At 37.1% G+C, this 17204-nt stretch overlaps 1 protein-coding gene across 4 annotated transcripts in view; it reads right to left on the reverse strand.

Moving 5' to 3' along the window:
* Positions 1–605: 605 nt before the first annotated feature.
* The window catches only part of LOC131686172 (synaptotagmin 1), a 97207-nt gene continuing 80608 nt past the window's right edge, over positions 606–17204 (reverse strand). For all 4 annotated transcript variants that reach the window (XM_058970383.1, XM_058970381.1, XM_058970382.1 and 1 more), the window contains exon 9: positions 606–3712. In XM_058970383.1, the coding sequence (XP_058826366.1) occupies positions 3521–3712 (192 nt within the window). In that variant the 3' untranslated portion in view covers positions 606–3520. The remainder of the gene's footprint in view (positions 3713–17204) is intronic.

The raw sequence follows: 17204 nt of genomic DNA on the forward strand, positions 1-17204 counted from the left end.
GGTTTCCAGAAAGGAGACCCGACTCCCACTAACGTGGTTATTCATAAATATCAAAATTTGTCAGAATGTAAGTTGACAGACTCGCATGAGGCAACAAAAATTTAAATAAAAACGCACCATCCCAGGTTGGTATATATCATTTTCACGTGGTTTTTATTATTATAATACTTTATTATTATTTTTGGTTTTGATTTACAATACCTTAAATATACATATTCTTATTATTTCACAATATTTTTACTTGTTTGATGGTTAAAGTTCATTTTCCTTTGTATATGTCTAATTATTGTTATATTTGGTTTTACTTATACTTCAATTTAACTTTAACTGCTTTTTTTTCATTTCAATATTTATAAATTACAATCAAGTTTCTTCAGGTTTACGCATGTAAGCATAATTTTTTTTTTGCTGAAATTCGACCATTTTAAAATGTCCGTCTGTCAGTTTTGTCCCACGTCTGCTAGTTCAGTTGTCAACCTCTGCGGTATGTCCCTCGCAACTAAAACGTCCTCTTGAATACTTCAACGCTGCTCCAGCTTCAAATAATTAGTTTTCTTCTAAAGCATACTCTGTTTTCGTTCGTTCGTTTTTTTTTTGGTTACGAATTATTCTTTTTAAAACCTCTCTGCCTCAGTCCTCGTAATTTCTAACGATTGTTTGTATTTCGTGTATAAGTTCCCTTCCTTCACAGTTCCTGTTCATTGTGTGGAATGGAAGAGTAACTTAGCCTACGGTTTTAGTTCTATGGGGAGAGTGAAAGTCACGCTAAAGCATGCCATTTAAAAACAGCTCAAGTATCATCAATTATTTCTACGGAGAATTGTCGTATGTGTACACTTTAGTTTTGCCTAGTAGTCACTGTAGTCGCTATGGTAACACAATTCGCTCTAACGCTGTGCTATGAGGTGCATTTTGGATCGTTAAAGAAGAGGTGTCTGTTATATCCATCCTACTATTCTCCCGAGTGACGGTTCGTCTGCTCGTCTACTCCAAACGAAAAATAAACAAACAAAAATAAATACCTGGAAAGACCCAAACTTGTTTTTAAATATTTACACAAGGAATCACGTTTAGGTCAGCTTAAAATCCTACCGAAACTAACATTGGATAACGGAAGTAAGGTCTCGTCGGTCGGTAGCCTAATCAGAAAACTCCAACTATCCAAGAATTGTTGATTATGTATCTAATTGCTGGATTGTCGGGTCTTCCTACTAGACGGGATAGTTTTCTTTTTCTAGATGTGTAAGCGTGAAAAAGTACAAATTAAAAAGGCTTGCACATTGAAAAGGTGTTTTAGTCTTGAGTTGAAATCACCGAAAGTACATATCTAGTAGTTATGATATTAGGTGAATCTCTAGTAAATCGCAACTATTCTTTCGTTTTTTTTTTTTTGGAAAAGAACACGTTTAGGATGAAAAGGCAATCCGAGCGTTGACTTATACCAAGTAATACACTGGAAAAAATTCCTATGTAGAACCAAGTCAACGCTTGGTAGCTTTTGTATTTTTTAAGTTCTGAACTGGACTATAGATACAAAGATTTCTTGTTCTGTTGTTCAGATTTTACAGAGTTTATCGCTGCTAATGTCATTAGAATGTTTGAACTGATATAGCTGAGTGTACAAATACTGTATTTTTATGAGAATATTCGTATTCAAATTTGATCAACTTGATAATATGTATATATAATTCAATAGATAGATCATCTTATTTAACAGTAAATAGCTTTTTTATAACTTTTTATATTTTTTTTTTGTTTCAACAAGAAGTACAGCTTTCATAATATTTCCTCGAACTCATTAACTGTAATCTAAGGAATTGGTGAACCTATTTACTTCCGACGGAATAAATACCTTGATAATAGTGTCTTTTCTGTTGTGTATGTATGTATGCAGGTGTGTCTGTTCGTGTATTGGTTGTGGAATGCATCTATCGTGATGAGTAACCTAAAGCCTGATTGTAAACATTTATCCTAAGCCTTATTTTGTTCGTTCGGTGAGGTGTTTTAAAAGTTGCTGTGTTTTTTCATCGGTTTGCTGATTTCACATTTTGTCACCTAGAAAGCAGAATCCAACAGGTTGAATGGTCCAGTTTTGTTCGAATTGATTGAATCTGCGAAGGCTTCTCTTGAATCAGGATAATAACATTAAAAACCATTACGCGAATGTACAAAAAATGGAACGTCGAAAAACAATGAATTTCATTCCAAATGTACTGTCCGGAATAAGAAAATCTCACACAAATGTACTAAACAGTCAAGGCAATATGCAAACTGTCAAGCCTTTTGTGTTTTTTCTATTTCAGCATTAGTTTACAGTCACTCGTCAATCGCGCACGCCTACTAGGACTTCTTGCGAACGAAGCAACCGCGTGTCTTCTTTTTTTTCTTCTACTGATATATGGTTTGTATTTTTTACCGCTCGAAACCAAACACGAAAGCCATCCTTGTCTACTTAAAATGTTCTAACATACATTTATTATTTCGTTATTTTGCCCACTGTTTTTCATCTTTGGTTTACCTATTCACAAGTGTCGGTGCGACTGTCTTTTTCGTAGCATAATTTAGGCTATTATTGTGCTTCTTTTCTACAACATCAAAGTGGGACCATGTGTTATTGTTTGTTTGACGTATTTTGTTTCTGTTTATTTTTTTTTAATTTTCACTTCAACGGTTCTACAATTTTAAATCTTGTCGCGTTACAGAGCTATCTATTTATATCATCTTCAGATTTACCCCGTGAGTTAGTGAAATTCGCCGCTACTTCGTGAGGGACAGGAGCGCTTGAAATGATCCTAAAATCATCGCCTACTAGTCGCAACGAAGGAACGCCTCAGTCCCACACTAGTCACGTGCTGAAGCATCGGTTTTTAAGAGATATGCAATAACTAGAAAAGATGCACAATAGGCGCACTTTTTGTTTATCAGACTGAATGCTTTGCTTATGTTTTTTAATGTACTACGATCCGATGTCCTACCCAATATGCTATGCATAAGAAAACTGAGCTTCTGCCAAAAATCTAACGAGATGTGTCTGGAACTTATCAATGTCGCCTTCCAGCAAGATTTCGAAAACAATAACAATCGTTTACAAGCTTCGGCAATTCAGTCCAATAACTGTTTTTATTCTTTTTATGCTTTACTAATACAAACCTTCGATCGGCCATTGTTTTGTTTGTAATTTACCACCACATTCTAAAAATACTTTTTAGGAAAAACGAAACAAACATTAACTTTTTTTTAATTTTTACATAAACCTGATAGAGCTTCGTTACATCTGAATCGGATCGAACGGTTTTCAATCGCTTGTAGCTCTACTTTTCGCTCAACTTTTATCCTATTCACCATTCTTTCCGTTCAGAGTGTTTTTCCTATTTTTTTTGCTTAGTAATGCGTTCACTATGATTCCTTTTGGTTCACTTAATCTGTCTCTAGTCTCTCGTGTGTGTTTGTGTTTTTTTTACTTCTTCTCTCGCCAAACTTTCGATTAACGTTCAGCCCCGCCTGCTGGGATCGGTTCGCCTTAGTCCTTCTTATCGTCCTCGGGGTCCTTCAGCGTGTGCCATTGTGCGATTGGACGCCTCGGCGATGCCAGCATGTCGGACCAGTGACGCAGCTCGGTTCCGCTCGCGTTGTAACCCAGGACGACCTTACCGATTGGTTCCGACGTACCGATGCGATCGTAATCCACCACGGTGACTACCAGGTTCACTTTCTGCGAATCGTCGGGGGAAAGGGTTTTCACGGATGGCGATGGGAGAGGGACGGGGTTGATTTCGGGAGATTGTTAATAAATGAAATATACAAAAAAAAGTATTGTGATTAGTAGGATTATCAAACGCTCGCGAAACATTCAGCGGTGAATGGTTTACTGTTTTCTCATACATAATTGCCGACAACGAGAGCTTTACACCATCGATTAGGAAACATGAGGAACTACTACAGCTACGATAGAGCTTTTACGGTAGGAAGCATGCGGTGGAAGATTTTCCCGATAGACACGATCCTGATAAAAATAAAAAATCGATTGTAACCCCCTTTCTATCCTAAATGGATGAGAGTAGTGAACTGATCGTAGCAACCCATGGATGTTGCCCCCCCCCCCCCCGGATTACCTTCTAATGGAGCTCACCTACAAAGCTTTTCCATGCCTACTACGATGTAGTTATGGGACATGATCGCTAACCTGATTCGAAGAGCGCATACCAAGAAGACTGACACAAACGATTCCGGCTGGTTTATCTAAGCTGGAAAAGGAAAACAGCAACAGCTTATTTTACATTAAGCGTGCATCCATCGTTCGATAAAGGCGATGTCGCTCTCAATTTGTATGGGGGGAAGGAAATAAATAGCAGTCTTCTTAATACGTAGTCTTCACCTGATTCCTAGATCTAAACAAATTGATATGATTCTTTGGTGGAAAGGATGATGAAAATTTGATGTCACACTTGGTTTGGTATTGACTATATTTCAGATGATTCTATCCATGGTAAAGCATAGGTAATCTACCGTAAATCCAAGGGTTAAATACTTCTGGTTAGTATATTTTTCTACTTCGGAACTGTACCTACTTTGTATATAGCTTTTTTAACATGGGATTGATATAAGTTGAATAAACCATTTAAACTAAACGAATGTCAAGAAAGTTTGATTATTTTTTTTTATCGAAAGCATCTTTCACTTTTCTTTGTTCTCCAAATTCCTTAGTGTTTGGAATATCATTTCTTTTGGTCCACGTTCTACTTCTACCGTAGTCAGACCTACAATCGAGCCAAGTAAACGATAACTAGCACCATCTCGATCTAGTGTGCATTGCCTCGAGAACAAAGGAAACAACGGTCTTTGACTTTAAATTTTTGCTTAAGGTGAAGATATGTGGAAGCCAGGAACGCCCGCTTGTTGCTAGGCACCGACGCGCTTGTTTACGTTGAGAAAAAATGTAATTTGAAGCGAAAGTTCAAACGAACAAATGAGAGTTTTCGGACATTTTCCTTCGGTTATCTGCGCAGTAGCACAAAATTTGAAGCTTTGTTAGTAAACCATTAAAGTTTCGCGGGTGTTTTTTGCAGTGGTGTGTAATAAAAGTGCATTTGAAAAAGTTCAATAAAAATGTGAAGAAGAAAAATAAGAGTGTTTCGAAAAGAAACCCCAAGTGAAGAGGGGTGATATTTTCGCACAAAATAAGAACTACAGATGGCATTTCGTCAAAAATTCGGGTTGATTGCATAGGAAAATTCTCAAGCTTCTCCAAGTAGCAGTTTCGTTGCACACCGGCAAGGTTAGTGTGTTGAAAAACGCATTTTTATATTTGCTCATGTCAGAAACATGGTTAGGCAGAGGAGAGGGGTGTGTGTGGCGCAGGAGTTGTGTTGTGGCTCGCTTGTATAATGTCCTTAAAGCGACCGAGTTCTAGTGTCGAATACCTTCTGGAAGGTGAAAATGCAGCTTATGTATAAGGTAGTCGCCTACCTTCAGTATCATTATCTGCGCAGTGCATATCTTTCGATACGTTCACCGAGGAAAAAGTACTTAAGAATTTCATAAGTCACTACTTATGAACCAGCAAAATTTTGATTTCATTAAATGCTTATGCATTACATATGTAGTATATGAATTTCATAAGTTTGACTTATAGAATTCATACACATGTTTTAAGATTATTATAAAAATATTATTGTGAAAATGCCATAATTCAAGACAACATTGATGCAATTAGTTTCAATCTGGTGCTCAGTTTTAATAGGGTTAAAAATAAATGTAAGTATGTTTTTGGTTAATGAACATTGTGTAATTTTTTTGTATTTACTTTTCAGCATGTCTTTTATCTTCTGAAACAACTGAAGCTTTAACTATAGGTGATTGGCCAATTCCGAGTCTACGTGGAACCATCGGACACCAGGATATCTTTTTCTAACTACAGGCCCTTTGAATATAAGCGTATGTATTGATTTATTTTCAATGAATTTTAGGAAAATACATGTCGTGGAGGAATGATTAAAAAAATATTTTCTTATTTATTTCTCAAATCAGGTGCATATATCACATTCATTAACTTCACAAAAATTCTCTTTTAAAATTCATATTTCAACACGATGATTAATATAAGTACAGTCATAAGAAGCTTATAAGAACACAATAAGAAATTCATAAGTATACCTTATGGAATCCGTAAGTGACTTGACGGCCATTTTTCCCATTTTTCATAAGACAAACTAATGATTTTCATATGGGATACTTGTGGCGCGAAGTCATAAGTGATTCTTATGGATTTCAATAGTTATTTTAGCTCGGTGTTAGCTTAAGCCAGGGACGGATCCAGAAAAATGTTAAGGAGGGATTCGAAATTTCGATTTTAAAATGAACATTCTACAATGCGTAATACGTAAAACCTCATTTAATTAAAATCAGTATTGGCGGTCAAATTTGGTTTGAAAGGATTTTCAGCAATTTGAAAATTTTCGGGAAGTCTGAAACCCCCAGGACCCTCCCCCTGGATCCGCCACTTGCTCTAGCCGTACGATTCGTATTGCAGAACGACTTAAATCTTGTGGGTGAAAGTGATAACGTTGAAATTAAGATTCCCGTGTGTGTAGAAAATGATTATATAGATGTATGGCTACAGTGGAGGCGCAAAGAGGGAGCGAAGGGGGCAATCGCCCCGAGCGGCAAAATCAGGAGGCGGCATTTCCTACTAAACAAATTTCTATTTCATTTTTTAGTAATTCTTCAAGTTTCATTAATCACGATAAAAATCAAGTGCGGGTGGAACGCTTGAGTTTATAATATTTTGGCACCTGTTTACTATTTAAAAAGTAGGGGATCAGGACGGATGCGATCGACCAAAATTATATACATATTGCTCAGTCTCAAAAGATTCAACTGAGATGAGTTTTCGAACGCATTTGAAGTAGTGGGAGTATGCAGACTTTAATCCCAGTAAATACTGGGATTGAACCAGGGAACTCTATCGTATACAGAGTGGCTCATGGTTAAGAATCTCTCGAGTGGTGATAGAGAATCATATTTAGGGAAAAAAATCGTTCTACGCAAACTATCAAATCTCAACTGTTACAAAATTATTGAACTTTTTTTGTTTTTAAATATCTCGAAATCAAAAAGTATACTTTATATTTTCAGGTATCCGGCGATTACCAATGGGTAAACAAACCACTGTTCACTGATTGCTAGACGGAAGCGTATCCGAGAGCCGAGGCCGTTGGGAAGGGCGGAATTCCTAGTGAACTTCTAAAAGTCTAAAAAGAGACTGTGCTGTGAGAAGCAATCCACTCCGAGACCGGGATAATCTGCGTGGTTGAATGGCCTCATATGTCCTATCAAACTCGAACATAATATCTTACGCGGCATAACTCAATGCCGCCTACAAGATAGTCTCTCGTGTTCTGTTGAGGAGACTGCGTCTGTTGGCTGAACGCTTTGTCGGCGAATATCAAAGCTGGTTTCGAGAGGGACGATCAATGACGGACCAAATGTTTACCCAGCGACAATTTCTGGATACATTCCGGGAATACAACTTGCGGACTCGCCATCTGTTTGTGAATTTCAAGGCGGCATGTGACTCAGTAAAACGAAATGCACTGTGACAGATAATGAGTGAGCGAGTTTTCCCGACAAAACTGATTAAGCTGATTTGTATGACGCTGGGTGGGATAAAACCAAGCGATACGGAGATCTGATGTGCAAAAGGACGGAACCATCATCACAAGCTCTTCTTGGCTTCGCAATCGACATCGACATCATTGGCGTTGATCGCAGAGCAGTAGAGGAGGCATTGTTGCCTTTTAAAAGGAAATGTGAAAGAATCGAATGGGCTGTAAACTCTAACAAGACAAAATACATGGTAGTTGGTAGAGAACGTGGCAGTCGTGTTGGGTTCGAGGTGGAAATGGAAATATGATGTTGGACGCGAAGGAAAAATGCATGTTGTTGTTGCGAATGTGGCTTACGTAGTCAACTAAAGTCCCACAGCCGAAGGATGCGCGCAAAATTTGATCTATTAAAATCGCTGATACTCTCTGTTGCTCTGTACGGCCATGAGGCATGGATGTTGAAGGAAGCAGACTATCTAGTGCTCGGTTTGTTTGAGAGAAGAATTCTGCATTCAACACTCGGCAGCACAGTACCAAATGGAGAATGGCACAGTCGCATGAACCCCCGGTACCAAGTATACTACCATGCTGGCATAGGAAGTCTGATAAAGCATGACACACTACAGTGAGCTGTGCTTGTAACGCGGAATGACAAAAGAGAAACCAGCTAAAGTTATGATCAGTAGAGAACCTAGAAGAGGTCGTCCCCGAAATCTCAGGGCAATCCCCGAAATCGCTGGCGGTGTATTGAGGAAGATGTGCGTGCGGTTGGCGTCTGTGGAGGCTGGGAACCGGCGATCCAAGATCAAGTAACCTGGAACTCTAAAATACATTCAATTATGTTTTGGATTATCCGGATTGTTCGGTCACTAGGTCACTAGGATAATTATGACGATTTCTAATTTTTTACGTAAATTTGAAATTATGGCAGATACATCTTGGCCGCCCTTTCACCTGGGGTCGATTGGGAGCATATATATTAGGGCATCGCAATTTTTTTTTGAATTCTCAAAGGCCCCACCTCTCACATTGCGACAAATGTCAAAGTAAGCTCAGATGCCAAATTTCACATCATTTGGACAATTCTAGACTCCCGCCCACCTCGCTTGAAATTTTTGAAATTGGCGCTATGGGAAAATATGGAGGAAAAATATATTAAATGCTATAACTTTTGAAGTAGCAATCAGAAAATTACAATTTATACCTCTTTTTAAAGGAAATAACCTTAGTATTTGAATCTCTAAAAAAAAATAAGGGAAAGTGGGGTACTGGGCCATTTTGGACCCAAAATCCCCTATCTTGAATATTTTTTCTGCTCAGTAATGCTATATCTCTATTCTTCTTCACTCAATTTTAAAAACATTGTACCTTGTTGAACGTGGGAAATCATTAGGAACAAAATAAAAATAGATTCGTTTTTCAGTACAATTCAGAAACATCACATTATCTGACATATAGTCTCGACTTCACATTTTTATCAAAAAATCGCACATATTCACTCTATTTAACAACAAAATTTTTATTTCGTTTACTACTTTTAGTGTAAAATACACTTAGGGATCACATGAGAAAAGTTTCGTTCCTGGAAAAATAGGGGAAGTTCAGGTATTAGGACATTTAATGAAGAAAATGTGATTTGCAGAGTTAATGTCAAAAAATTTGATGTTTCTGAATTTTACCGCCAACGAATTTATTTTTGTTGTATTCCTAAGAATTTTCTACGTTCAATAAGTTACAATTTATGAAAATTGATTGAAGAATAATAGAGATATATGCACGAGTAGATGATAAAATTTAATATGAATGACAAAAGGCCCTTTAACCCCAACTTCTCGTATTCGGACAAAGGTCAAGAAGGTTCCGTTCGATTTCTAAGATTTTTCACATTAGAAAAACTGCAAAACATGTATGAATTGCATCACGAAGCAGAAAAATTATTCAAAATAGGGTATTAGGGCCAAAGTGACCCAGTACCCCACTTTCCCTTATTTTTCTAGATACAGAAATATCTCCATTCAAATACTAAATTTACTACTTATTTCATAAGAGATTATAACTACTAGAGGAAGCAAAGCGCTACTGTCTCCATGCATTCACGGACTGAAACATGGGGTCTCGCTCTAGCATATTGTATCCCATTGCTTTGTCAAGTGTATACCCGGGGCAATATGTGTCAAACTTAATTTTCAATGTTAACAGCGACATGCGACCTCTAGTAGTTATGACCTCTTTTGTTATTACCTTTAAAAAGAAGTATAAATTGTAATTTTCTGATTGCTACTTCAAAAGTTATAGCATTTATTATATTTTTCCTCCATATTTTCCCATAGTATCAATTTCAAAAATTTCAAGCGAAGTGGGCGGGAGTCTAGAATTGTCCAAATGATGCAAAATTTGGCATCTGAGTTTACTTTGACATTTGTCACAATATTAGAGGGGGTCTTTGAGAATTCAAAAAAAAAATTTGCAGTGCCCTAATATATATAGGACTCAAGTTGTGACAAATAATTACTTACAAAGCTGAGGTACGAGGTAGAAGCTGGCGATCACATGGAAGTATACTCCATTCGACGACCTTGGTATTAGTACGGGGTTACAAAATAAAATAAAGAATGTACTTTTCAAGTGATCTAGTAAAGATTGTAGGATAGGTCAAATACAATACAAAGCCACATTTGATCAAATTACTATACCCTCAAAATCTTGATTTATAGCAAAAAAGAACTATTTTTCGAGTCCAAAATATTAGTTTCGTAGTCCTTTTTCAACCGGCTTTAAATTTTTTGAGTATTCTGTAACGAGGAAGAAATAACCTTACCAATGGTATGCTACGTTATATTCATTTGTTAAAAGAGTTATGCGGTATTTTCAACCACAATTTGTTGAAAAATGACAACGTTTCTAAATTAGCAACTTGATTGCATGAACTTAAGCATAGTTCACTGCACACCTGGCCATGTCCTTACGATCGCCAAAGGGAAGAAAATTTTAGTTAAGCCTACTTAAGAAGATGCGGGAAACCCACGCAATCTCCATAGGCATTACGGATGTTAGAATTGGTTAGTAGGGAAGGAAAATGGGATAGGTTTGGATTGATTTATGTAATATTCAACTAAATAGATAATAAAAATTAATTATAAATTAGATTGATATCACCAAACTCACTTGGCTGGTCTGCAACAGGTGCAGGCTTCAAGAATATCGTTATACTACTTTTTCCGAGTATTCCGCTTAGATGGAATACCGCAACAATAAAAAATCTCAGGTGAAGTTGGCGAAGAAGGCATCGGTGATGATCCGGGTGACTGGTCTAACTGCAAACCACAGACCAATACCGATGCTGACATTTTCACTAATCTGCTTACTCGATATTCGAGTAATCATATTCGCCCCACAGATCACTTTATTTTGCACGCACAAAGAACTTGTAAAACGTGTAGAATCCGCCGTCCACGGGACAACCTGTCACGTCTTCCGAATGATCCGCGTTGAAATTAAATTTCTTTAGATAGGGTAAGGTGGGGCAAATCCGACCTAGTAAACGGTTTTGGCTGTAAAATGCACATTTTACATCGGATCAAGTCGTTTTATATACCAAATTAAAGGTTAGACTCCTGGGCAACTTTCTGTATATAGCATTTTATTTAGATCTTCGGAATATCTTGAGATACAAGCGCTTTACAAAAATGTTCATTTTTGCTGTTTTCAAAAATGGTGGGGTAAACCCGACCCCCTATGTTTTTGGTTGATTTAGTGCGGATATTACTCAAATTTTATGGTTTTTCAGTGATAGATAAATGAATGTTGGGTTATTGAATTGTAACATGAAGAATATGGAGTTCAATATTAATCTTGGAATGCTAAAATCACGAGCAGTAGCACGTAATGATATTCCCATTTGCATCGGAGTAATTGCTTGACGAATAATATAATCATCACGTTTTTGTGTCTTTCGTTTGTTATTATGAACCATTTTGCATAAAAATAATAAATAATAACAATAAAAATATATTTCAATTTGATAAATAAAAATTTTCTTAGAAAAGAAGCGGTCGGATTTACCCCAATATTTTGAGGTCGGATTTGCCCCACCGCGTCATTTTTGATTACGATGCAATTAAAAAATATATGAAAAAGGTTGAACTAAATTCATCTATGCACTTTGTAGGACTTAAATCAAAGATTTTAAATCCACTTACATTTATTATGTAATCACTTTAAGAATCAGAAATATCCTGTAGTCAATGATGCACAAAAGTCAAATCAAAAATTGTAAAAACACTCTTTTTGTCGTATGAGCATCTTAATGTAGACTAATAAAATGCTGTCATACCACCATTATGATTATTTTCGATGCTCTACACGACAACATTGATATTAGTTCGCGTAGTGCTTCTGATTTTCGGTAACAGAGGGGGGTCGGGTTTACCCAACGGTCGGATTTGCCCCACCTTACCCTATGGTTAATCGGGAAGACTAATTTTGCACAATCTTTTCTTGACACAATTGAAGCAAACACAAGAATAAAACGAAAATTGAAAAAAATACGTTTCAATTTTGTTGTTGAAAAAATTGACGGGAACGAAAAAATATCCGTGACTGGCGCGTAGGCCTACTGCGATCAGAATAATTTAAGCTGATAAGAATTAATGAACCGAAACTTGGTTTGGCTTAGCAGGCCAATGCTAAATTAAATTAAATCTCTCTAAATTTTTAATAAAATTGTTGAGTAATTTTCCTAATTTACATATAAAAATCGCAAAATATTGGTTGTTTACAAATTGTTGTTCCAAACCGCAGAGTATTTTAAACAAAGGGGCATGACATAGCATACCGTTGGAAAGGTCCTTTCTTTTTCTTTGCAGAACACAGAAATTGAATATCGGTTGAAAATGACCGCGTAGAAAATCTTTTAGCGGCGAAGGCTCCGAAAAATAAAATTTTTGGCTATAAACCAAGATTTTGAGGGTATACAGCATTTTTCATACATTATTTTATGTTGCATTTTATAAAATCTACAACCTAAGACGCTTGAAAAGTACAAAATCACTATAGCACTGTGTTATTTGTAATACTCCAAAGGCATGAAGAAAGTGAACGTTGTGAGAATGAAAAGTTAATAATTAAAAAAATATACATTAACCCATACATGTCCCTCTTTTCCCTGGTGCATATAGGGCTCCAAAACCATTTTTCATCAAAACTGTGGGGATCGAGGAGCATGAAAAACCTGTTTTAATTAAGATAGGTTCCTCTTTCGCAGTGCTACAAGCTGCTCAAAATTTACCATCCGATGCTCAATCCCCCTACAATGTTTGCAATTATCAAATTGTATGGAAAAGGTAGTCGAAGACAGTCGAAATTGATAGAGTTTATCAGTTTTCAATAATAATTAGAGTCGTCATAAATATATCAAAAATTTCTGTTATGCCCTTAACATAAACTGTCATTGGCACCACTGCTCCAGCGGGATCTAGCCAGACAAATTGCAATTACTTCAGCTCTACGAATAATACTTATATATGCTAGTGCGCAAATTAAATTTTATGGTCTCAAAAAATAGTTTTATAAACTAGTCTCGCCTCAGCTATAACTTGATAAACATAAACAAAATGGGTTTGATAAGGGTTAAAGGTAAATTGTTTATCTGAACGTTCAGCTAGAGAATTTAAAAAAAGGTTGATCGCCAATATCTCACACGAATATTTTGAAATGAATTGTCCAATTCTTTGATCAGTTTTTTTAAAAATATGTAATATTTTATTATACCAGTAGTTAAAAACCAAATGAAGAATGGTCTCTCTTTGCTCAAACAAACAAAAATTAGGTTCCAATTATAGCCATAATTAAAGGACATGAGCGCGGAGCGAACATGTGAAAGAAGTCGTAGCCACATGTTTTGCGAGGAAATGTATGCGTAACACTATACTGCCAGGACAAAACATTGACAATAAAATATGAAAAAGTTCATTTTGTGTAGACTCTTTCTAATATTTTTATCATATTTGTTTCATATGAAAAGGTAGGAAATTATTGAACTCTTTTGAAAATTCATTGTAAGAGGGGCGGCAAATTTATTTTTTGGCCCCGAGCGCCAAAACACCTCGCGCCGCCACTGTAAGGCTACATGACCTATCACCGTGTGCCCCTCCTGAGGTAATTGCAAAATGCAGTACGGAGAAGTAGAATCCGTTTCGCCTGATACTTGGAGAAACTTCTTCCCGGGTATTCTTAACGATGTTCTTGTGGTGACGATGTGGGTCAAAAGACCAATTCCCTCCTACTTGACTATTAAAACTCAATACTCAGGGAACTATTATCAAACAAACTATGCATACCCGTGAGGGACAAACTCCTGCGTACTAGTATTGTAATTAGACAGCACACGATGTACAACCTCACGCGGAAGATGCAGAAGAAACTGCATCTCAACCGATTGCCAGCTTATCTACGGCAAACCAACCCAAAATAGAGTTTTCAATACCAATATCTGAACCACAAAGGGTGGCCAAATTTGCGGCCATATTGACTGCCGGAAGGATTCAGCACCCCAAAATCAACTGTAAGCAACATCGGCAAGGCAGTTAATAACAATGACGACGGGTTTACATTGGTTAGTCACTCGTAAATGCAAGAAGTAGAGATGGACATCTGATTGCGGTCAACAAGACAGTTTTAACGATGACGACCTGTACGTGAAAGACAAGAGAGAATAGAATGATTCCCGTGACGCAGTTGACGAGCAGATAAATGTTTCCCCGCTACGAAAGAAGGACTCCGCACGCAATAGGAAACTGCGCGCACAAGATCCGACAGATAATCAATAATACTTGTTTTTTATTTTCATTTTACATGTTGTAAATATAGCAATGATCCACGGATCCGTTAAGCTATGAATCGTGTCAAATAAACGAATTTAAAAAAAATCAAATCGCATATTCCAATCTGATCGAGACTGCTTTTGGAGATGCAGCGAGCATTGTCTAGCGCAGCTCTACTTACTTAATTTTTATTAACGTGACTTTAAAATGGTTTTCATTCGTCACGCTACCAACGTAGTAGTATTCGATTTCAAATATTGTATAGTTCGACCGTCAGTTCTTCTCAGATCAGTCTCAGCTCTGATTTTGTGATTTACCGAAAGTTTGGCATGGTTCATTCAGATATGGAAATCATTTGAGGAATAAACGCTTTCACCTACTTCCATATAAGCCACCGCTATATTCAGAAATATTTGTAGACAGGACACTCCGAAGCAATATGCAAGTCTTATGGAAAATATTGTCACTAGAGCACACACTAGACACGATAACAAACTCATTTACGGCATTATTCAAGCGGTTTAAATACATACTGTTTGTAGCATGTTGTTTCAAGCTCACCAGTTATCTTTATCGCACCCTTGGCTCAGACTATGCTGTGTGCATATACAAATCAGATCGCCACATGTCGATTGTGCAAACAAACTGCACGCAGTACCCAGTAGTTTAAACCCAACAGTTTGCACCATGAAAGAAGAAGCACAATTCAGCCAAGATATGAAGAAGTAATCAGATATAATTGACCGTAAGTGAAGACGCTAATATGGACGAGGGAAACATGCCGAATGATCCCCAAATATCATTAGGCGAAAAGCAAAATGCACAACCAGTTATCATTTATTTTAGGCATGTGGTATTGTCGCAAGTGATTTTAGGGTAAAAATTTCATAATGTTCGAGGGGAACATTATGAAATTTTTACCGCCATTTCTTCTGAAAGTGAATTTGGACAGTTGGCTTGATCGTTTTAATTGTAAGTTATTCAAACTTTGCACACAATTTACAGATTGCAGTTTTTTAGCAATTTCATCAAGATATGAAGAAAATATACTTTAAATACTGTAATTTTGAAGTCACATTTTCATAAATAACATTTTAAAATCAGTGAACCGTGATTTTGAAAAATATGTTGGGTTCGACGATTTTTTTTCTAAAAAAGTTTCCTTGTTTTCGTAAAATATCTGCGCTATGCTAAAAATCAGATATTTCCTGTTGTTTTCCTTGTGTAAAGCAATCTCATAAATCAAACGGGATATCTATTACATACTAAGTAAAACATCAGGCACATCCTAAAGAATGTGTCAGAAATAAGCTTTCCACATATTTTTGCGTTGACGCACGTATTTGAAATGGTTCCAACGTGCTCATCACAGCATGCTGTGTGTTTAACCATCGCCTTTCATTTGTTTACTTTTTTGTAGGGTTTAAATTCTTCGTTTCAAAAATGTGACACTATGAAAAGGCACTGAACATGAAGGTTTTGGACATGTTGCTAAGTGAAAGGAGTAACTTTCTTCGGAATTCATCACGCGAGTGTAAAATTCTTCATGAACAAGGCTTACAGTAGTCGCCTTTATCCAGTTCAAACATGTCAGACGTTTAATGCTGTTAACCTTTTTACAAGTTGACACAGGCGAAACGATTCATTTCGTATCACAAAAAAACCGTGCCGCTGTGTGACAATACTAAATTCCTCATGTATGAAGGATGGGACAACCGAAGGCAAGTTACATGATCTGGCACCACTTATCTGTAGAGCGGTCATAAAAAAATCTCAACAGCTGAGATCTCAGTAAACAAAATTTTTGCTGAATCTCAGAAAAAGTGACATTTGATAGCTGAGATTTGGAAAATACTTCACTTGAAAATCAGAAACAAATTTCAAACAGAGATATCAGTTTCTAAATTTGCTGACCACACAAATCACCGAGCTCAATTGAGTGTGTAGCCTTCGAAAATTAACTAGTTTCAATTGAAAAACGGGAATAGCTTTGTGAATACAAGTGATAGTGAGTCGTTTGCATCATGTCTATTTCAGCCGCCCACAAAATTTTTTAGAACATCAGAAATCGTTTCCTTCGTACCGTAACTCTCAGGTAGTTTGGGTGTGTTTTTGTTTCTGTGCAATGTACGATTTGACGCTCTGTCTCGGTGTTACTTTGTGTTTTTTTTTTCTCAAGTCCACATTTCTCAGTCTTTTGTTTGCGCGTGAGTATTAAACAATAGCCAGCCGTATGAGCATGATCCAGAAACCAGTTTTAAAAAAAGCGGTCTTTCTCTTTCTTAACATATCTATTGCGTCTGAGCGGACGCTGATCCCGTGCGTTTTCTCCTTCCAGATGGTCAAGTGTAGGTTGAATCGGATTCAACTCCTGATGTTCCCCTCCGTTGGGTAGCGACCCAGAACTTCTTTCGGCCTACGACTAAATCGCTGAATCTTTCTCAGATTTCTAAAGACCTAACAAAACGTCTCTCGGCTGTGACCGAAATTTCAAGGGTCCACTCGGACGAGGTAAACTTTTTGCTAGCCAACTTATAGCAGGAAAACGATATTGCTTGCTGTTAGCACTTTGCGCGGGATTATAATGTATATGTCCCTACGGTTAGGGTAGAGATGGAAGGCGTCCGTCATCAACGATGAAAGTTTGACATGTGAGGATCTGCTGCAGTACGGGGTTGGTTATATTATAGAAAATACGTGAGTGTAGGCATTTGAACCCAGTGGTAGTTGCAGGAACGTACCGCCAATCAAACTCTTATCGGGTGACCTTCGACGGTAC

Source organism: Topomyia yanbarensis, chromosome 2, assembly GCF_030247195.1.
Source record: "Topomyia yanbarensis strain Yona2022 chromosome 2, ASM3024719v1, whole genome shotgun sequence".
In the NCBI taxonomy this organism is placed as follows: Eukaryota; Metazoa; Arthropoda; class Insecta; order Diptera; family Culicidae; genus Topomyia; species Topomyia yanbarensis.